This window comes from Haplochromis burtoni, unplaced genomic scaffold, assembly GCF_018398535.1.
Source record: "Haplochromis burtoni strain Fernald_Lab_line unplaced genomic scaffold, NCSU_Asbu1 Contig_212, whole genome shotgun sequence".
Lineage (NCBI taxonomy): Eukaryota > Metazoa > Chordata > Actinopteri > Cichliformes > Cichlidae > Haplochromis > Haplochromis burtoni.
Window position 1 is genome coordinate 802,115 of NW_024582573.1, and position 23,971 is coordinate 826,085.

The window sequence follows — 23,971 nt, forward strand, 5'->3', positions numbered from 1 at the left end:
GCTTTTATGTGGAACCAAAACAGCTCGTTACACTTCCTATTTCTTCTCTCTCGCTCCCTTTTTTCCCTTCGTAACTGTGCCCTAATCCATGGGTTTCTCTCCTAAAATGAGTTTTTCCCCCTTCCCTTCTTGGCATTTCAATTGCTGCATCACACATCCAACATACACAGTTCATACAGCGCAGCAAGAAAATATGAAGACTGTGCTATGCTTTTCATTATTTAGACATTTATTTGGCACACTGGCTTTCAAATCTAACAATGGAAACATCAGTGTAGCAGGATGTGCTTTATATATAGTGCCTACATTTTAAAGCAAGTTAGTAAAAAGGGCTCCTGAACTGAACAGCACAGTGAAGATGGCTGTAAAACATGCTTTTCAGAGCACCACCGGTGGCTATAGCACATTTCTGCTCATGTATATAATGCATCGAATTACTTTCAGTGCACTAAATTGGAAGGTTTGGTTTAAAAAATAAAAAATAAATAAATAGGAACAGCTGCAGATTTGCAGGGCCAAAACACATTACTGGTCAAAAGGTATTGCCTCATATTTAAATACAAGATCTCTGAAGACAAACAGGAAGATGCACAAAGAAACAATGCAGGCTTTCACAACACAAAACAGCATGTGACACGTATTGTTGGCCACATCCTGTGGTTAGGTGGACAGCTACAGCCTAACATCAACATAATCTTTTCCATGCTCCTTGTCTAATGCATTATGCGGGTCATTGGTAAAGTTTGAGAAAACAAATAAACGTGCAGCAGTCCTGCTTGCCTTTAATGCGTCATCAGTGACCAAAACATACATTTTCTGTTGTAAATGCCAGCATACATGTGTGAAAGTAACGTATATTAGTACAAACTGTTTCTGGAAAAGATCTCAGTGAATATGTCCTGTGTACAAAAAAGAAAACCCACTATAAAATGTGCCTCTTCACTCCTGATGTTCTTTGTTAATATTTGTGACAAGCCCCCATCTGAGTACTATGCAAGCAGAAGTCATACAAATGTTGAATTGAATTGTAGCCCTAGAGGAGTCTGATATTTTAATCTCTCACTGAAGCGGAAGAACAGTGGCATTAAATGCTTATTGAAATTGGATGCATTCAGCTTCGTAGGCAGCTTTGAAACTTGGTTAATAGGTCAAACTCACAGGCAGTGCAGTGAAACACAGGGAGGGTAATTAAATAGGCAGGTCAGAGTCCAAGGCAAGCTGTGGTGACCTTTGTTAAAGCCTCACAGTTTCACCCAGATGGCCAAACTGCTGCTCAAACTGGCAAAGTGCAGGTGCTAAGAGACACACTAAGAAAAAAAACCCCAGACAGGATGAAATCTTCTGCCATCTTCAATCCAACGCTACCATGCATTAACAGAAACCTTTAGTTTAGGTATTTAGCATTAACAGCATTTTTTTAAGTGTCAACACAGGAATAACCTCACTGTGTTGCTAAGTGACAACAAAGCGGGAGGGTGTGCATGATAATTATCCTCGTCCATGATGTATGAAAATTCAGGTTTGAAAGCAGATCGCAAATTATGGAGGCAATGGAGCATTTTAGATGTTCTTAACTAACAATTGTTCTTTCCTTTTAATGCAGACAGCTGGGACACAACGCTTCCATATTTCATTTTATACCGGTATGCATGTGGATGTAAGCTACTGCATTAAAGTAGAACTCTATTTAGAAATCTATTTATAAAACAAAAGCATGCAAATCTATTGGCTGTACAGATCGTTATACATGTCTTACTTAAACAATCCAAATTACAAACTTGTTACAGGAACAAGAATGCTGAGAAACTATTTTAACATCTTAAGATATTGCAGAGGGGATATGAGGACACTGTTCCTTTAGTTTTGCATTTCAGCTGAACACCATTTGCTTCTTTTATCCCACTCATCCTCTCCCTTCTTTCTATAGCCCATCCCCCCATCGCTTTACCTACAGCACACTCAGTGAGCTGTCTGGGTCCCCTCACGCCTCACTGCCTGGTGCTCCTGGCATACTGAGCGTCACTCTGCATTAAAACGCCCCTGTATTTGCTCTAATGAGCGTCTGCATGTGTGTGTGCCGAGTCAAACAGCACAATTGTGCATGCATGTGCAAAATGTGTGTGTCCATCTGTGTACAAGAATGCTAAATGCTACGTGTGTATAATGCATAAATAATGTGTGTGCCTTTATGTATTAATCAGAGCTGATTAATGTACATCAGTGGCTGGAATGTAGTGTTAGAAAATGAAGTACATGAGAGGGTGTAGTTTGTCTGCTCATGACACTCACCTTTGGGTTTCTGATCAGCAGCCTGCAGAGGAGAAGAGAAACTGATTTAGGAAATGAATAGTTTAAGTATGATGTTCACAAATAAATCAAACGACTAGTGCTACCGAATAAAGTGAGCCTATCGTTTCAAGACATCAGTGAACAGAAGTAGTCATTTGGTCCTTTAATGGAAATTTGCTGCCTACATTTCAACAAATCAACCAAGGCTGATTGCATTTATTTTATTACCATTAAGCACTTACAATAAAACCACTCCATGCACAGGGGCAACTTAAGTGAAGGCTAGTATCCTATCTATTTTAATAACAGAAAAGTGTGTGTAATGGATAGCACTGAGGTTTCTCACGTGACGTCATGCGCACACTGTGCGAGACATATCGGACATGATACAATCACTGTTTGTTAGGTCGCTGGATGTTTGGGCTGTTGCTTGGTGAAATCAGTCATAACTAAGGTGGTACTTTGGTTGCTCACAGATGGCCACGGTTGCCTAGAGTTTTTCATGTTCGTCTGCAAATACTTGCCAGCTAGAAGTGGAAGTACTTTATATACCAGAAATGGAGAGGGTTCATCTTCACAGTAAAAGCTGTACTTCGGCGTTGCAGCCAACATGTTTCAAAGTGTGCAACTTTTATTGTGAGGGCAAACTGTAAATTTCCATTGTGCATCACACTTTTACGGTTTCAGCACAGCTCAGAGAGTAGCTGGTCAGGCTACAAGGCTGCCACTTCCACTCAAAACAAGACTGCAGCAATATGCTAGCAACCACAAGGAGGTTTTTACCAAGAGGTTGGGGAATACCTGTTTCCCTAGTGACAGGGGGTCACTGACTGGTCCAAAGGCCTGTCTGACTTGCCGGTTATTAACTTGACCATCACAATGATTGTCACATGTCCAAAAATGGTGGAAAAGTCAGCATCACTTGATTAGCACTCACATGTCTGCAAAGCCTTAATAGGGGTTTTACATTCACCTTTTTCTGAGCAATTTCCTTCTTGGTCTTTTCTTCTTGTTTTTTCTTTTTCTTTTCTTCCATCAAATGGTTCTCTTTCTTCTGTTGCTAGCTTCTCTCAGCTGTTCAACAAGAAGGGGAAAGAATGATGAGTAAAAAAGAAAAAAAGAAGAGCACAATTAAGGAATACTTCTACACATTATAAACTGGTATGATCTGCATTGCAGACTTTGGACATCAAGAGTTATTCAGAAACATCTTGGCCCCACACTGTAAATTGTTTGTTTTGTTCATTTTTAAACTTTAAATGAACTTAAATGGTAATGCAATATTACTGTTACTTTTTTTTTTTAATTTCAGGGGATTTCAAGCATGTTCAAATGCACACATTAACTTGTAGTACCTTCCTTATGAGCCATTTGTAAGTCAGGGCCAAAGTGCACTCAGAGAACATAAAAAAAAAAACCATTTCCATCTACAAGCATCACTGCATACAAAAAAATCATTCCAGGAACTTGTGATAAACACTTTCCCTCATGATCAGAAACTAAAATGTAGAAGGTGAAAGAGGAGGACTACTTGAGTACAAAAAGGAAAGGGACAGAGGGGGAGATGAAGTGAGTGTGAACAAGAAGAACGAAGGTTAGCATAAAAAGGTTGGCTTAAAAACAACAAATGAGTCAAGGGGAAAAAAAGAGGAAAGGATTTAAAGGAGCAAAAGGAATAAAACATGAGGGCCAACAGACAAAATAAAGCACGAGTTCTTCTAACGAAGATCTCCTTTTAGTGGGAGTGTGGTTCCAAACTAGCTAGATAGCTAGCCTAAGGGCTCAGGGGAAACTAAGTACTTCATTTCAGTCTCCATTTGCTTTGGCTCAGCTTTAGTGACAGCTCCTGGAAACTATTAAAGGCATGAGCTAGGACACAGGCAGTGACTGTGTGCATGCTTTTAGGCTTTACCAAGTGCAATGGACATCAATGCATGTGTCATATCCAGTGAAGGGAATAACGCATTTTTCCACATACATACATAAGACTGACATTATATCTGGTTTAGTGAAACAATTAGCACAATAATAATCAATATGATGAAAAATCATTAGTTAAAATCCCAATGTTGATAAATGTGTGTTATCTACCACAACTGAACAAAACACTAAATATAAAAAGTGCCTACACAAGCATGGATATGAATCAAAGTCTGAATATATGAATGAATCATAACTCTCCTAACAGAAGACTAATGGAAGGCCTGTCTCCCACTGTGTTGCCCACTGGCAGTGGGAGGGAGCTGTCAATCACAAAGACAGGAGAGGCTTCAACGAGACAGTCTGATGGTGCAGTAATGTCTCTATGGCAGCAACGGAACAGGAATCATATAAAGGGGTTTGGGCAAACATACAGATCTTGCATTACTGCTCCTCCAACTGTATTTTTTTTTTCCAGAATCAGAATCAGAATACTTTATTGATCCCTGGGGGAAATTATTTTAGCTTCCTTGTTCCTTTTCCTGCTTCATTGTTCTTCCTTTCTCCCTTACATTCACGCATACACTCAACACAATCCCATTTTTCATTGTGCTATCTCAACAGCTCACTGAACGCTAGGGCTGTGCGATATGACTAAAATCTCATATCCCGATATAAGAATTCTATCGTCCCGATAACGATATAAATCACAAAAATTTAACATTTTCTGTAAATTCTGTGAATCTCGGGCAGCTCGACTTGCGTGAAGTGTTTCCAGCTGCGCGTCCTTTACCTGGAGTCGACTGTTTTAACCGATGCATGAAACTATACATTTTTAGACATAAGTTGTAACGGCCGCCATTTTCTTTGTATTTATTACATGGCGTGCTGCGGGTAAAAGCCTGTTCTAACGTTTGAGTCTAAGGTTTATCTTTTAGCACCTGGCGGCTCTTTTTTACTTCTAATCCGGTAAATAATCTTCACGTGATTCAGTTTATTTTGAAAAGTCTCAACAGGATCTTGAGCTTTATTGCGAAAGGTTTATGTGGAACATAAACAAGCGGACACGCGATGGTGTTACCGTCGTTGTCGCCAACAACAACACATAAAAACAGGCGCTTGTCCGTCAGTAGTGTGGTTATATTACATATAAGAGAAAGAGAGAACTTTAAGAAATTAATATAGCCACTACAGTGACATCAAAATGATGAAAAAATATTACCGTAAACAGTTTATTTTGCCACACCACGAAACAAACGATAGCATAAAATGAAACGATAGATGTTTTTATATCGTCATCCGATATATATCGTTATATCAAACAGCCCCACTGAACGCTGCCCTCGGGGAATAAATAGGGGTTCCATTATGTGCGGATGTGATTGTGTGATCCAGTGTGCATACAGATAACGGTCTGGAATATGTGCACTGTGGATAGGAGTGGGAAAGTTAGAAATTTCAATACTGGGATTTCTACATTTGACACAATACCAATAGATTAATGATATTCTATTCCTTTGTGATGTTGATAATGCTGCATCGATACTGTGAAAAATGACCACTGAAACCACTTCAAATAAATGTGCAACAAAAAAAATTATATTTTGACAACAGTGTGAAGTAATCTTACTCTTTATTAATTCTCTTCCGTATATGAGACCATTATTAAGTATAGTATTAAGTCTCTTTCTGGCCACCTAACAAGAAAATAATAGAAAATGCGGCACTGCTATAAACATCTAGAATAGGAATAGGAAAAAAGTGAATGAAAAGCTTTGCCGATGGAACAAATTGGAGCGACTGGAGGAAAGAAATGGACAAAGGAGTTTTAGGTGACAGAAACTATTTTTGTTTTCCTTTCATTTGCTAGTGACAGAGTCTCTTCTACTACAGCTCATCCTGATAGTCTTTATACACAAAAGATTGCACTAGTGTCTGTTTGCAAGTATTACTGTCACTATGAGGGTTGGACAAAAACAGGTCCAAGTATTAAAACAACAAAGTTATTATCCTGATTTCCTATGTGTCACACTCTGTAATATCATTTAGGGTAATGTCCTAACAGCATGTGAATGTGAAATCAGAGAGCGGGCAGTTGACTTTTGAGCTTATGTAGTCATCGTCAAAGTTAGCTTCCATCCTGACCTCTGTTGACCCTACATATTGCATTACCTGCCTCTCTCCCCCTTTCTCAGTACTGCTGACAGTACAGCACTTCTTCAGCAGTGATTCTGGGCTGTATCGCTCTCTGCCACACTCCCCAGCATCAGGTTTACCCCCTCTGGCAGTAAGACTCTGCAATTAGGGAAACAATTCCCATTTTGACATTAATGACCTACAAAGCCAGCATGTGTCACTTAAGGTTCTCTTAAATTAAAGTGACTTGCAACACCACAGCCAATAACCAGCAATCAGCTCATATTCTTGCCCTTAAAAGGTATGGTTAAATGACATATGGAGATTTGCAGATAAAAAGACAAAAATCAATGCAAAGGTGCATTTAACCCAAAAAATAAAAAAATAAATAATTTTTTTATGTGTCTCCATGTTGTAACTGCAGAGCTCAATTGTGTATTATAACTATTATAACTGACTACTGACCAAACTGACCACTGGAAACTCATGATTTCATATCCAAGCAGGATCCCCCTTTCTTACTATGCTAAATACAACTGCTTAATATCTCTATATGTGGGGATAAGTTACAGAGGAGGAGACATGACAAGAAACATGCTATTATACAGGAAAGAGGTTAGAAACTCACAACACACACACCAACCATGCATAAAAGCACAGACACACACACGGGACCAGACAGTCTGATGCCTGTCTTCCTCCGCCAGGGATGCAGAAAAGAGGGAGGAGGGATGGAGGAAAGGGAGCAGGCGGAGGATGAAAGCAGACGCAGAGCAATACCAATTAAGAACGACAGCCGCCAGAGAACTAGACAGGGCACACAGAGAAAGAAAAAATACTGCTGGAAAAGGGCAAAGACCAAAAGAATCCTCACTGGAGAGGAGTTGGAAACAAAACTGAATGAAGCTCTATTGAGGCTGGCAGACCAAGGAGAGACTGGAGGACAGGGGTGGAGTTGGAGGGGGGGGGCTGAAATATTCGTACACCTTGATCACTAGTGTCAAAAGAACCAGACAGCGAAAATAAGGTTGAGGGCAAAAAATAATGCAAGGCTGGTAGAGAATGGGAAAAATGGAGGATAACTGTGCTAATGTTATTCTCTGCGTTACAATGAAAGGGAGACACGGGACTATAAAAAAAAAAAAAAAGAAGAGCAATCAAAACACGGAGAATCATGTTTGGAATGGCTACAGACAACACCACAAACACAAGAGTAGGAAGAGGAGTTTCCTCTCTTGGGGCAGGGGGAGAATAACAGAGTCAAGACTCATGACCACAGATTGTGGTAAATCTGCCACCGCTGCCATTCAGAAAACCACCCATTCCTGTCGTATTATGGAAGCTATGAGACTCTCCAGAGCCTTATTACATGGAACATTTTAGGCAGCCTTTACCTGGGGAATAATTCCTCAATACCTGCTAATACTGCAACACACCCCAACTAATCTCCACAAATGTGTGTGGGAGTGCATTTGTGTTTTCTCAACCTGAACAGCTTGGGGAAAACAAGCCTGTAAATTCCACGGTTGGTAAGTGCTAATAACAATCTTCTTGTGTTTTCTATCCTTCAGTCTCAGTGAGTGCTCGGTTTGTAAGCATCCTGTGCATACAGTGCATGTCGGCTTTGCTTACAGCGGGTGGTCAAAATGGTCTATGAAAACATACAGTGCACTTTATTGCTATTAGACTAGGCTTGCTCAGTGAATTGTGGAATACATATTGTATGTTGGTAAAACCTGTAAAGAAGAGATGGCCCCTGGAGAGCAGTGTTTTGGTTTGGCGGGGGGGAATACTGGGGAGGAAGAAATGTCAAACAACCACATATTAGGAGTCAGTTGTGCTATAAATAACAGCTTTGAGGTTTGCTTCCAGAAAATTCTCTCTCACAGTCTTGGCTGCTGCCTCTGCCAAGCAGATATGAAACTTTAACACAGTGGCAGCTCATTAAACTGAAAAACAGCACAATACACAAGACTAAGCAAAGCCTGGTCCTTGCCATCGCCACTGCTAAAGCTTAGTGAATTCAAGAAGAAGCTGTCAAGCTGAATGTGTTGGTGTATGTGTTGATTTTTGAGTGCTTTCTATAGCTTGACTGCACTGTCGGCGTACCAGCAATTCTACCATTGCCAGTGGCACTTGTCTCTGTCAGCTAGTACATCTGGCTACCTTACCCACACCTAAATGTTATTCTAACCTGAGTCATAAACTGAGACTTAACCATCAAAGAGTCCTTTGAAGGTATATCAGGAAGTGAGGACTAACCAAAATTTCCCTACTTTCCACCAAATGATCACACACCCAAGGCTGAAAAGACAAAGTTCTACTCAGAAAAGATTGATGTTTAAGCACATGGGGATACACAATGTCCCATCAACAATTTACTGACTGCCAGCAGTATAAGCAATCAGTCAGTCTCTGAAAGTGAGAAGCAAGCCTGCAAAGAGATGCAGGAACAATGCCTAGAGGAAAAGAATGAAGGCAGAAAAAGTCACAACAGCTCCTTCTGTTTGGACAGCAGATGAGATACACATATATTCTGACACAAAAAAAGCCTACATCTATCAAAGTGAAATAAAACATTAGACCTTTTTTTTTTTAAATTTAAAGTAAAAATTGGCTTAACTGATCTAATAAGAATAAATACCCACCCTAGGTCTATGTGGCCAATAACAATCCTCAGAAATGTCTTGCAGCTATTGGTTGAGAAAAAAAAAACTGAGAAAACTACTAATAAAGATATTTAAATATGAAAAATACTTGCAAAATGACAGAGCTGCTGCCTTCAATGGTTTGTGCCTACTGTACTATGCTAATTTGCATATCAGCTATTATCTTGTTTTATATGTTTATTTTTATTCTTCCTACCTTTTAATACCGTTCTTGTTGTTTTTGTGTTGTAAGGGGACCTGATTTGCCACCAACAAACATGATTTATTTTTTATTTCCTATTGTTATAATTTGTCATATATTGAAGTGCAAATTGAGCTGTGAAAACCACTTTACATCCATACATCAATAAAAGTAAAAGCAGACGGATAAAGTTCATTGATTGTATTCAAGTTTGTGTTCAGGCGTAAGAATTGATGTGGATTATCAACCAAAGCCATGACCCCAGTGAAGGGAGAGCTAGTGCATCCTAGTGCGATTTACACTGCCATAACTGCAAGCTTTGTTAGTGCTGTAGGGACCAAGTCCTGTTATATAATGAGTACGGATGTCTGTTGATTTTGAGCAGGAAATGGGAATATTATATGGTTGCTTGTCCTGCATATTCTCTGTCAGTTTCTATCTGATGCCAATCTCCTTCTGTCCACGTCTCTCCAATTAGCTAACATGAAGTAGAGGGAGGGACCGGGGCCTCAACCAAACCTCGGCACATTGAACATTCCCCTGGACCCCTGCCAAGACTCTCAGGCAGCAGCTCGATGGGTTTCAGCTTCGCTTCCCCCATCCCCCTGCTTCCACCCAGTCCTAGCTTACCCTTGGTGGGCCCCTAAAGCCCCTGCCCCCTCAATTGGCACAGAAGTTAGATAAGGAGGACAATTACACATCCACCTCCCTTTAGTTTGTATGTGTGGCTACTAATCACAAGAAGATTCCTTAAACTGCCACCTTTTACTCACAACTTAAACTAATTTCATCCTTGCCTATTTAGAGTGCATCTTCAATTTTTGCAAATTCACAATCAAGAAATGCCAGATATGGGTATGAGAGTGTAAGACGTGGAGATCACATCTATCATAACATGAGATCACCATCTTATACCAAAACAACAGTAAAGCCTGGTCTACACGATGGATGGATGTAACCTAAAAAGCTTTGTTTTCTAGTTTACATCCATCGAAGGACACTGTAACCATTTATAACTTTCTGGTGCTCTGTTATTACAACTGCAAACACAAAGTACAGACACACTCCCCCTTTAGGGGTGTGCCCACATAAACACTACTCATTTGGTACAATGGCCAAACCAAACACCATTGCTTGGTAAATCTAGATCCTGCCCCCCTTGACATTAAAATAGCAATACAGTGAGCAGAGGAAGAGGTTAATGGCTTTTGGCAGCCCCCTATTCAATCCAGCTGATTCTACTGTCAATGTACCCTTACTTGAGGAGCACCCTGCGGCGGTGTTAAGCGCGTTATCTATCGCGACTGTGCCAGTTGTTTGAAAAGCCTCATAATCACAGGCTCAGTAACTACCTCACTAAAGCCTGGGATAGGGTCAATGACAGGGGGAGAGGACTGACAACAGAAGCCACACACAAGTCCAACTACAGGGGGCTTCACCAGGGCCACAACAAAATATCTGACAAGGAAAATAAACTATTTTACCACTGTACAGAAAAATGCATGGTGGATACAGTATATTTACACTTGGCCCTGCAGTGGAAACAAGGCTAATGATAGTAACTTACACTGGTGTTCATGTTTTGTCTGCAAAGGGTCAACTAAGGATAAGCAAGCCTTGGGTTTCCTTTCAAATAAATGATCCTGCCCCTTTAGTGATAAGGGGCTGCAGATGGAGTTGCTGCCAAGATTTGTCCTCCCGGCATTGTTACAATACACTCTAATCAAAACAGTGTCTAGATGCCAACAGCCTAAAGCCTGGTTAGATCCAGAGCCAACATGGGTAATGTGTTTCCTGCCTACAATGCTGCCAAAAAGGCAAAAGAAGTAATACAATTCATTGAGTCTGAGCCTCTGTGAGCCGAAATTTCTCATTTTGAATCCTTTTGCATTTTGGGACTAAGGTAAACGTCACAAGACTGAGCTAATTTAATTCAGAAATGTTTTAATGACAATAGGACATATACCAATATGTATGCCAGACTTTCTGCACATTTAATACATTTAGGTTATTTTTATACTACAACTGTTACATTAACAGTGACAGTGGGCTAACCACTTTCCACACATAAATACAGTTCAAATGAATTGAAGCTTTTTTTTTTTAAAAAGTTAAAAATAAAAAGGAACCAAGCAAATCTTTAACACTGTTTTCCCATCGGCAGTTCAACTTATAATGTTTTGCTTATGTTGACTAATTCCAGCAGGGCAGACTACCTAATTTACTGCTGCAGGTGAATGACATTAAGCGTATTTCGATACATGTTTCGATACTGTTGGTATAGTACTTTCTCTTCGTGCTGGAAGTAAAACTCCCCAGAGTGTCTCTCTCTGTCTGCTTTCATTAGCAACAGTTGCTAGAGTTGCATGTACACAGAGACTACTGCACTGCTCCCTCAGTATCACAGTAGGGCAGGTGGACAGTGGCATGCAAAAATCAGTGCTACACCCCCAGATACTCCACAGTGCTCCTGACTGCTTCTGGCAGAAAACCTGCACCTTCATTGCAGCATAACATGCACTGCCTAAGGAGTGACCCCCTCAATGGTGATCTAAGGTCCATGTGCAATCCCAAAATTTACCCTAGTGCCTTAAACCACTTGCTGTGGTTTAAGTGCTAGTTACAGTTGTGTCTGGTAATGGTAAAGGTAATTGCATGGTATTTAAGAAAAACTAAACTCCCTCCTCCTTTTTGTTCCACAGTGAAGAGCATCCTATTCTCTCCACTCATTTTGGACACCCCCCAAAACATCTTTTCAGAGCTATCCCCTTACTGCATGCTCATCAGCCTTGAAGGACCCTTAGCTCTGGGCAAAAAAGGGCTGTGTGTTTGTGCCTGTCTGTCAGCTGGCCGTCTAGGGTGCACTCAAGTCCTGATTAACAACTGGAGGGCATTACTTAATGGCAAAGGTATTGAGCTAGACATAAATAGTCACACAGTCCCATGGCCAAAAAAATGAAAGGCATTGCACATGTGCAGACACTGGCTGAATATGCCACAAAAATATTTACATTCACAGACAGTGCATATATCCATCATACACAAAAATAAACCATCCCCATCTGACTGCAAATGTACGGTGTGCCACTACAGCTTGGGCACATTTTTCATTTCATCACCTCACTGATGTGTGACGGTAGAGATAAGACAGTGGTGACAGAGATGTCAGAGGAGGGGTGGAGGAAAAGGGGGTTTGAAATTGAACAGGAAATTATGTACTTCAATTAAGACACGCGGTGGAGATATTAAAAGCTATACTCCAGCGCCTGGGGACAGGATGCACGAGGGGGGGAAGCAATGGAAAGCGACAGTTCAATCCGAGTTGGGAAGGAGGGGTGTGGAGGAAAGGAGGGAAGAGAGACAGGACAGCTATGTTTAATAATGTACTAAGAATTAGTGTAGTGGAATGTACAATGGTGTACAAGATACATAATGTGATACAGTTGAACCACAGACCGAAGCGTAGCGAAAATTGGGAACAAATGGGACTGTGACTTTGCCACATTTAAGAAAAGTGTAACTACATCGGATAGGCACGAATTAAAACATTTAACGAAAATATAAAAAGGTGTTACAGTCCTAATGCAACTCTGTGCTATCTGCAATCAAACTATAACTATAAAATTAGCGCCCCATTACCTTCTAATAACCACACAGACATTGGAAAAGGCAAAGCAATTCTCCCAGCGGCTCCAAGAAACCATCACATTACACACTCACATGTACATAGTGTGCTCCAGCGCACTCAGCCAATCATAAAAGGGCTATGATATAACACAAAAGTTCCCAACATATTCAAGACCCTTCAAATAAATACACTAAAATTAGTCATCAAACCCGCTTCTAAAGGCACATGGAAGAATACCTCGGTTCAATCAGTGTTTTCCTTTGCCGAAGAATGCCCTGCATAAACAATGTGAGCAGAAATCTGGGCAAAACAAACACGCTTAGTAAACTGTTAATGGACGTTTTAATGATGTAGTACTTGAGCGTTTGCCGGGGCATTACCGCTGTTGTTAACCGGGCTTAGTCTGTATGTCAATGAGACTAGAGCTGAGTGATATACTTTAGCTTAATTATAGAGGAAGACGGCGATTTTCATTTTTCGGCTGCCGCTACAATTTTTGATTGTCAAACGTTGATTAACATTATTAATCAGTTTGCCAAGAATCTAAAAATATATATAAATAAATTAAATGTATAAACTTACCTTGCTTTAATCACAGCTTTGGCAGCTTTCAGTTAAGAGTCGATGCATGGCAGGGGGGGAAAATGCATAAAAGCATTCTCCGATGTCTTTTCTAAAGTTACCCGTAAAGAGATGGAGCAGAGATTTAGTCGTAATTAAAGTCAGACTTGGTAGATAAGCCGACTGCTGCTGTAGCAGCTTGGTGACAAGATACCGAGGTAAACAACGGCTACTCAGCCAGATATATACACAGCAAGTACGGTAATTTATGCTTTGAGCAAGAAGAAAAAAGATTAAAAATAAAACCCAAAACACATACGCTGTGAAATTATTTTTACCAAAAAACAATTTGTTAAAACGTCACGATTTAACGGGGGGAGGGGGCGGGGAAGCGGACGAAGCACCACTAATAACAAAAACAAAAAAAATACGAACACGATTAAAATGACTTTTAAAAGCAGCTAAATTATGTAAGCTAACGTTAGCTGGTTGGCGTCGTAAGTCGTCGACCGTTGCAAGGTTTTGCAAACCAGAGAAATCAGGCAGTTTTCGTTAAAAAAAAATCGCCGATGACTTCTCGCGGAGCAAGCCGACGGCCGTCAGCCAGCCACCCAACTTGTTTTAAAGTGCAAAAGATTTTTGTTGTTGTTGTTGTTTAAGTCGTCGGTTGGACGACTAGCGACGGACTGGCTACCGCAAATGCAAAATGAGTAGCGACTCCGGGGAAATACATTCTGTGTTGATCCAGACGGCGGAGCGGACACTCATGGTAGGCGTTCAGTGAGCTCTCCTTGACAGTGGTCTCGCAGCCATTTTGTTCAAACTAACAACACTGCAGTCTCCGTCTCCTCCTCCCAGGGAGCAGACAGACCAGGAAGTCGCTCCGGATACGTCACTCCCGACCAACCAAAACACTAACCCCGCCCACTCGCCCCGCCTTCCTCCGGTCTTCAAACCTCCCGACTGGCCACCGAGGATGGACCTTTTTAATACAACCATGCGACGGACAACCAGGAAAAAAACAAAACAAAAAAGGGACAGAGGCAGCCAGCTCATATGTCCAGGGTAATTGCTGAAGCGTGCAGCAAGCACTGTGTGCTTAAAAAAAGAAACAAATGTGAGACATGTCATGCTGTGGAAAGAACATACATGAAGAAAGTATAGGCATTTTGAATTATATACCCAGCAGATTAGCTATTTAAGTCTTAAAGTTGCTCCAATCAGTTAATTTTAAGAATGGATCAAATTACTCAATATAATAGCAAAGACAATGTTTATAGTTGCAAACCTACTTTTGTTAGTAACCATGTGTAATCATTTTAGCCTCCTTTTAACCTATAGTTTTTGTTTAAAGGGCCACATAGTTTACATAAGATTTCATATTTTATCTAGTACAATACATTATGTGATGCATAACTAAAATGGTAAATGTGTATAAATTCCATAAGCAACTGGCAGTTACACTGTGAACTTTATTTAAGCAAGTGAAAATAAACCCCCCAAAAACTGGGGTCAGAGAGCCAGCCCCGGGTTGCTCTTACCCAAGATGACCTTTGTCAAGAATCTCTTCATCACATGATGTCCAGAAACACTGGGTGATAATTTTAGGCTATTCACAACATGATGGATGAGGTCGCCCTTGTGCACCCTCAGTCGCGTCTGCAGCCATCTCACAGAAAGAAAATGCAGCCCCTGTCCATTCTCTGCACTCCTTTCTCATGGAAATGACCGCTCCATGCACACACACACACACACACAGACAATGTGTGGTGGGAACAGGTCAAGACTGTGTTCCACAAAGAGGAGGGCTGACCAGTGAGAATGCTCCTATACATCGCAGGGAGAGACTACTAATGAGAAAGCCAGGGGCCCTGGCCAAAAGTTTTTTTTCTTCCTCCTTTTCAAGGCAATATGCCCAGAGCTATTAAATCAGCAAGCTCCAACTGAATGGAGAAAGCAGATGCTCCATGCTCAGGGGTTAAGAGAGGTGAGAGCAGAGGGGAATGCCTTCAGAAACGCCTTAAGGCAAGTGTAGTGCAGGCTATTAAAAGGGAAAATGCAGGAATTCGCTTGTAATGTGTGCCATTTGAATAAGCTGTGTTCCTAGTAATCATTTTGTCCCTGAATTAATATAATACGCTTACTTGAAGCGTCAATTCAGTGATTTATTAGGTCAAGAAAACTAAAGTGCATTACTTAGGAGATATCAAAGAGACACAGAAATGCATGCAGCACAAAGGACAGGTCAGACTTGAGACGAAAACTGTGGTTCGACATGATCTCAGCCATCAAAGGCAAGAGCTACTCAGGTGTATGTGCATTAAGAAAAAAAAAGACAGGGAGTGTGTCTCTCCTTGAGTGCAGACATTCACATGTATTTTATGTGAGTGTGCGCTCATCCCTCCCTGTTCCACATGCGCTCTCCAACTCATCACAGCTATTCTTTTAGGTGTCTTTGAGATGTTTCTTTGACTTCGCCAATTTCCCTAATTGCTTTCACATTTAAGAAGACTGCTGACAGAAGCGAGTCAATGGGAAAGGTCTGCCTGACATTCTGATAAGAAACAACCCAGACGAGCTGTAGTACTGCAGTGGTGGCAATCGCTCACTTCTTCTCTTCTTAGACAATACACCTCTCCTCCTCCTGCTGCTCTCGCCATCTCCTTCTCCTCTCCCCGTTTCTTTTTTTTTTTTTACTCCGTGCTCTTCTGCCTTTTGTTTTAATTCCAGTTCAATCACGAGCTCTGTTCCGCATAAGGTTTTAATTTCAAGCCTGCTGCCAGAGTCTGCCACACGCGCACACACACACACACACACACACACACATGCATATTCACCCAAGTATGCATGTGTATACACCAAACCACAAATTCCTATGCTTACCGCGCACACTTTACTCACGTTACAAGCACGCATACACACTTGTATGTTACAAGGCAACATGCAAATTTAATGCACGTGCTCTCTGGCTACGTCTTATCGAGACAAAGTATCTCCTACTTGAGACTTTAATATGCGCACACACACATTATTAAAACGCAGGCGCATCAGACAAATTACATAACCAGAATCCCGAACTGTATTTTTCCTTCTAAGATCAAAATCTAGTTTATGAAAGATCATGTAGATTTATGCGATCATTAAATGAATTCATAGCACTTACAGTCTATGTTTCTTTGCCTTACTCAAAAATACAAAGCACCTCTTCAAAGGTACTACCAAGAGCTTTCATTTTGTGGAATTAGCTAAACATGATCTGAGGATTTACCAAGTCCAAAAGCAGGTCTCGGTGTTAAAACCTCACTCACTACATAATGCAGAAAAAGAGATTTACAGTTTGGTGTATGATGTGGGGTAACTGATGACTTGGTGATGTCAGTATTTTGGTATTGATTATGAATACACAATCCTCTGCATCAGTCTGGACTCTATGTATGTGAGTAATCAAAATGCAGACAGCGAGCTACTGTCGCTTCTCTCAAAGTGACATTTCCAAAGGCATGACTTGACATATGCAAAAGGGCTGTCATGATGATAATTCTGACAGGAAGAGACCATCTCCTAACTGCCCATAAAAGAAGAATGTTGCACAGTGACTCCTCCAGTTCTGCCACTTCAAGGCGAAATTTGCAAGTGGGTTGCTTTGTGGTTGAACTGAAACATTCATGGGAAGCTTTTCTCACTCTGATTAGCAGTGCTGATTGAAGTGCCTATCCATTAAATACATGCACAGAGTGGGAAAACCCTGCTGAGTTGCTCATTGCTCATCTCCAAGGTCTGCAGCATTGCATTGGGAGATAAGGAAGACTGCTAGTAGCTAAAGGCATGCTAGTGCAGGAGAAGAGGAGGAGGGATCCTTTTCATTAACTTTCATTAAGACTAAAGAGCGAATTAGTGTAAGAAGAGGTCTGATGTACAAAAGTCGTGCTCTTTTTAGCTGTAGCCACATACAGCATGTATGAAGTTCATGAAGACACACAAATTCAGTCTAAGCACTGGCAGCAAGTGTCTCTAATCCTCTGTACTGCTCTGTACCCGTGTACTGCTTTGGGTAGCATAATAGCAAGAATAAACAGAAAGCAGCATCTGGTAAAGGGTTTTTGCTTGGGGTGGGAAAGGGGTTATGCAGTCTTTGTGTGTATGTGCTGGTGCTTTTAAGTGCATGCCTGTATTTGACTGTGTGTCTGCGGTGCACGTGTGTGTGTATGCATTTGCATGTGTCCATATGTGTGCTGTATGCGTGGAGGGAGGGAGGCAGAGCACAGCAGAGCAGAGCGTTGCAGTGCAGGCAGTAGGACAGCGTTTCTGAGCTGTGGTAATTTCCCCCGAGACAAGCGAGCAGGTAAAGGCCAGCAAAAGAGGGAGGGAGGGAGAGAAGGATAGATGAAGGCTGGGATAAAAGGGAGGGAGGGAGAGCATCAGCAAGCAAGTATGTCAGAGAATAATAAGGAATGATACAGCAGTGGCAGAAAAGAGGGCAGCACATTCGCCCAATCGAATGGGCACGGACTGCATTAAAAACGTTTCAAGGTTGAATTTAGCCGCTCTGATTGTCAACACATTACCGTTAACATTTGTATTTCCATTTCAAATGCCTTATCTTGTTAATGAGTGTTTCTAAACTGAGTCATTGTTTTTGTAATGAATTCATCTATTAATTACACATGCGCCGTTTTCTGATGACCTTGCTTTATTTTGTTACAAGCTGCAGACCTTAATATTAGCATACATTAAGCCCTGCTTATCTTTCATCCCCAAAAGCTAATACATCAAATTATCACCCGAAAAAAAAATGCATCAAGCACAATTGTGTTTTGCGCACCAAGGTTTGTGTGTGTGTGTTTGTGGGTGAGCACTCTCACTTATTAGCCCCTTCCCCCTCCCTTCTTGCAAACTCATTACCAGCATATAAGACCTGCATGGATTTTATGGTGTTTTGGGAACTGACTGGTTAATCAGATTTATTGCACACTTAAGCTTAATTGATTGCCTTTATGGATTCAAATGAATAATTAAGTACTAACAAGCCTAGTTTCTGTTTCATCATTCTGAAATGATGATAATGACCCACAGAAAGGGAAGGTAGTAGAAGTGTCAATCACAAAATGCCAACATAACAATATTTGCTTTTCAGGTCTGTAATCTACTGATCATAATAATGCTGTCAAAATACAGATACAAGCACGTTTTCCACTTAATCTCATACTAGTATTGGCCCAAAGCTGGAGATTTATTTTTCTTCACTTTTCACTTTGTATTTAAAAAATGTCTACTAAAAAATGAAGTATTATAAGCAGTTATACAGACAGCGAAAAGACAGCCAGCGCCTCATGATCAAGGCGCCCCCTGAACAAAGACAACATATCCTGACCTTCAGATGATCTTCATCAGATCAATACTATCATCGGCACAGACAAGCGGTCACAGATTAACCCAGACTCCTCTAACCAACCCCCAGCTCTCAACGCAAACACGTGCGCACACACTTTTCTCTCCCATACACAACAACAAACGTGCACGCATCTTTTTTAGCAGGGCCCTGGGTGTATTGACTGGTTTGTACTGACTGACACGCAGAAACACCACACGTACGCGCTTGTTGATTATACTTTTCTGGCTGGCTTTTATTGCACAGTATAAAGAGTGAAAGGGTCCTGTAGCTGTATCTATCCCCAGCTACAGGAAGGGGAGAGGGCGATCTACCCATTGCTGCCCTCATCTTGTTATGATTGCAAACATGTTGCAATTAAAAAAAATTAAAAAATAACTGACTTGCTTGTCAATGTAATATTATATGAATGACTGTTTCTGTATTTACATGCGTGTTTGACATTATGGAAAAGGGCAGAATAAAGCCCATATGGATATACATATACAGGTCTGGCACTGGATATCATTTTCCCCACACCTCTATACAAACATTACATTTCCAGACACAGAGAAGAATATGCATATTTGACACCCCACCAGCCATTTACATGGAATACGTACCAATGAGCAACACAAGCAAATTGATATCTATATGTCTGCAAGTGGCCAGAAGGCAACTGACTTAATCCCAGAACCAATGTAAATGTTGGTGGCATATCTACAGGCAAGAGCTGATATTTAGAAGTCCATTAACACAGGGTGGAGATGGGTTAATTCACTGTGTGTAGCTGGAGATCCGGAGGGAGTTTAGGGCATACAAAGAAGAAGGAGGAGAGAAATGGATAATGGGAGGGAAAGAGAGGCGAAAGAAAAGAGGGTATAATGCAAAGAGAAGAAAGAATGAGAGGAAAAATACAAATAAATGTGGAGGGAGGTAGATGTGTATATAAGCAGGGATGGTGTGGTGGGGGTGCTGGGGATGGCAGTCGGCTGAATGTGTATGTGTGCATAGTTGTTGTGAGCATTGCTGCCTGCTATCATCCGCCTGAGCCTGGGCGTCAGTTTGATTAATGCTGCTTTCCTCCAACTGACCTCCAAGGTCACTGGAATAGTGGGTACTCAGCCGCTCCCATTTGCTGCTTTACCAGAGGGGGGTAAGGGCCATATAATATGCTCCTCCAGAGTTTCCTCTGTTTTTCCTGTTTCCACTTTCGTCTCTGTCCCTCATTTAAGCTCTATCTCTCTCTCATCCTCGCCGTCTGTCCGTCTATCTCTTTTTTCCCTCCCCACCCTCGTTCTGTCCCGCCTCTCTTCGGGCTCTCTCATTCTGGTCCTCATCCATCTCTTTCTCTCTGCCACCATTTCTCTTTCCCTCTGTTTGACTCTTATGTGCTCGCCACCAGCACTCTCTAATCTGAAATGCAATCAAAAGTGGCAATAATGCAATGTGTTTGAAGACGCTGGCGAGAGGGAGAGAGAACAGGCCGGGAAAGGGCCATTAGGCCACCGAAAGAGGTTTAGATAAACACATTCACATTTCTCACACATACTCACCTCCACACAACCACCACTTCCTCCCCTCTCTCCGTTCACAGAAAGACTGCCAAGGTGAAGGCATATGAATAGAGTTGTCCTACACCAATAGACACTTGGCACTGACACACTTCCTCTGGCAGAGACGCTCATAGCAAATGCTACTTATTGTGCCAGACGGCCTTTCCTGGCATGAACCTGACAAGAAGGGAGCCATGTACATACAAAGAGAGGAAGAGAGAAAGACGAAGGCTGAGACATGAGGAGGGCAGTGAAAAAGTTAGTTTTCCTTCTACTCAACCCCCCAACTCTATCAGTTGTACTTTTTTTGTTAGTCCCTGATTAACCTGATAATTTCCCAGTTTTTTCTTCCAGTTTTGTATTACTAATCTCCTTTTGCCCCATCTATAGAAATCCTCACTACATATAATATATTGTCAACACTTATCCTCTGGACAGTACACAATATGTATTCGTGTCGGTTGTGTGTGAGCTTTGTTCAGATCAGCTTTACTTGCTTGAAACATAGCCTGTTCATTCGTTTCTGTGAAACCTGTGGGTTGGCACAGTGGGGAGTCCCGATGCACAGGGCACTTCTAGGTGTTTTTTCTTGGAAGCCATTTCTTTTTCCATTGTATTATAAACCTATGTTTAGTGTTCTTGTGGATGTATGGGTCAAACTGAGCCTCCAGATTGCATTTCATCTCATGAGAACTTGTAACAGTACAACTACACAAACAAAATGCTTGCTTTTTACCACAGTGCTATTTTCAGACTGAGCACCTGTACAGCTCTGTGAAAAGGAAACTTGGCATTTGATGTACAGGTCTTTTTATCTGTCTGTGTGCACCACATGGCAGATCTTTGTAAAAATGTACATCAGATGTCTTTACTGGTTCAGTCCAAGACCTGACTGATGACTTTAAAGCTAGATTGGGCCCAAATTTTTTCTTATTAGGCTGGGTAGGATCTTGTTCAATAGGCATGGGCTATCAAATAAGTCAGTAGGTCCAAAAAAAGGTAAGCAGATTCCACATCATACGAAATCATCAGGCGTTGATGAGATTTATTGTATAAAATGATGACTTTTGCATTGCCAGGTACTGAATTGGTTTGAAAAATATTCATTTCTGTCTACTAATTGTTCAGTTGTCTAGAGAATATTTAATTCTTGGATGAAACACTAGACTTTTCATGGATTTATGTAAATATGTTTTTGAATACATAATGAATAGATAATACCTGTTTCTTAGTTTATAATAATCCAGTTAATGCACTTTCTGACTATGGCTGCTTCTTAATTGATAGTGCATCGCGCAGCTCTCTCTCGGTCCATTCAAACAAATAGCATTTTGGATAAGGTCTCATTTTTAGACAGTTATTACATGTATTCACATTGGCACTGACTGTGATAGGGTTTTATTCCAATCACGTTTCTCCTGTTGAAAATTCATTCATGTAGCTCATGTTTGGGTATTTTCCACCAGTCCAGTCAATGCAGTTTATTTCTGTTCAAAACTTTTGTCATCTGTAAGACAGACCTGACTAAGATGGCATCCAAAAGTGTGTACAAAGAAGCCAGCAGTATAATCACAGCCTGGAGAGTTAGCCCTGGTGTGCACCATCAATTTGTCTCACACTCTGTACCCTCCATCCCCCACCTCCTTTCCTTTTTTCTCTGTCTCTCCATGTTCCCTTTTTCCAGTCAGTGCCTGAGCGTGAGCGACACACACACACACACACACACACACACACACACACACACACACACACCTGAGCATCATGAATCTTTCATGTGAGCGGGCTGTATAATCCCTGAGGCGTGCTCTCTGAGACCTATACACACCCGCCTCCATCACCTTGAGAGAGGGAAAGCCATCACTGGGAATGAGGGAAAGAGACAGAGTGAGAGAGAAGGCGAGGGATAGAGATCGAAAGATAGATGGAGAGACATGGAAAGGGGGGGGGGGGGGGGTGAGTGGAGAGAGGAAAGGATGAGGAGGAGGATGAGAAGGAGGAGGGAGTGCAAGGGTGTGGGAAGCAAAAGACAAATTGAAGGTGTTAAGTAGGACCTGGCTGGAATTACCTCCCTTCTTTTGACCACTGAGGGAGGAATAAAAGAAGAGAGATAACAATGGGAGGTTGGTTCTCTTTCGTCTTGGGTGCTGAAGGCAGCACTGGAAAGTCAAAGTGTATCATTTCAAATCTTTGTCTGATGGAAGCACAATGGAAACTGAAAAATGGATGGCATCAGGATCTATATGTCTTCTAAACTGCCTTTTAAATAGATGCCCACATTATATCGACACAGGGCACATCCATGCATACATACAGTGTACATACACATTTGTTACAATACACCTTGTTGAATGGAAAAGTTTAGGCACCCCAAAAAACAGTATTCTTAATGCACATTTTGTGACAATTTCATGGGCTAAAAAACAATTATTGTTGCAGTGTGATTAACTAGTTTGACCTCAGTTGACTTTTCAGAAGTTGCCAGGCAGCTGAAGAATTAAGAATTCATTAAGAATTGTCAACAGATGACAATTCAGAGCCTGATACTCTTTAACCTTATGCTAACACTCAACAGCCATGGGATCCTCTAAACAACTAATTGGAACATGAAAATTAAATGATGTTTAAAAAGCCGAGTGAGTCTATCAAAAGAAATTTAAAGCACTTCCATCTTGAAAGTGGCACTCTTCAAAAATTGTCTTTAAAAAAAAAACAGTGGGTACATTTGGAGTTGTCAAGAAAAAAAATAGGTGCTAAAGGCACAAAGGGGGAAGAAATTGCACACAATCAGACACAAGCCAGAAATAGAGCCTGTTTATTGAAATGTTGTAGCCTTTGTGAGAATATTGAAGCTTAAGAGGGTGCACAGTGTTGCAGTCATGGAATGGTCTAGAAGACCAAGTCAAACTTCAGATAAGTTTGACTTTCTGCCTGCTGGGCAGAAAGTCAAAGCTAAAAACTGCAGAGAATCCACAGGAAGCTTTAGCTGAGACAGGACTGGCAGTGCCGCTTCAACATATCGTGCACAGCAATGATGCACAAAGACAGCCTACATGGAAAAATCATCTGAAACTAACCTTACCTGCAACCGAATCACAAAAGTTGACGACACGGCTCTGCAAAGCAACATCTGCGTACGCCAGAAATGGTTTTGAAAAAAACAACTTCTGTGGACGAGAAAATGTTTAGAGCAGCATTTATTTATCAGAACACCTAGCAAACTGTTCAGCATGCAGGTGTAAATACTCTGCATGTGGTTATGTGGCAGCGGCGGTACAGGAAGCATTGCAAAGATAAAGGAACATCGCTCCTCCAAACACCAGCTAACTGTAGACACAATGACTCACAGCTAGCTGTAAGTACTATGTGTTGACCACACTTACACATGCTACATTTACAGTTTAATCACTTTAAGACTGCAATAAAATGTAACTTTACACTTAACATAAACCAAATATGAATTTCCAAACTATATTTGAAATTCAATCTGAACACGAGAAATAAAGCTCTACAATTTTTATATGAAAATATCAAACTTAACCAGCCTATTTATTTCTGCTTTTACCACAGAATCAGTGTAATTTGATCTTGTTCAGTTTCTTAACCCAAGAAAAGCCAAACCCACTAAAAAGAGAAAATGATGTCCTCCTATAAGAAACTCTGCAG

At 41.1% G+C, this 23,971-nt stretch overlaps 1 protein-coding gene across 4 annotated transcripts in view; it reads right to left on the bottom strand.

The window, feature by feature from the left end:
• Window positions 1-23,499, bottom strand: part of tnrc6c2 (trinucleotide repeat containing adaptor 6C2) — a 63,912-nt gene extending 40,413 nt beyond the window's left edge. Inside the window, exons 1-3 of one of the 4 annotated variants that reach the window (XM_042226446.1) lie at window positions 23,388-23,499; window positions 3,263-3,363; window positions 2,290-2,311 (exon numbers count right to left, since the gene is read on the bottom strand). In XM_042226446.1, the coding sequence (XP_042082380.1) occupies window positions 2,290-2,311; window positions 3,263-3,325 (85 nt within the window). In that variant the 5' untranslated portion in view covers window positions 3,326-3,363; window positions 23,388-23,499. Of the gene's footprint in view, window positions 1-2,289; window positions 2,312-3,262; window positions 3,364-6,381; window positions 13,386-13,405; window positions 14,275-23,387 lie in introns of those variants that run through there. The other 3 variants (XM_005936453.3, XM_005936455.3, XM_005936454.2) reach the window with 3 other exon arrangements.
• Window positions 23,500-23,971: the final 472 nt, after the last annotated feature.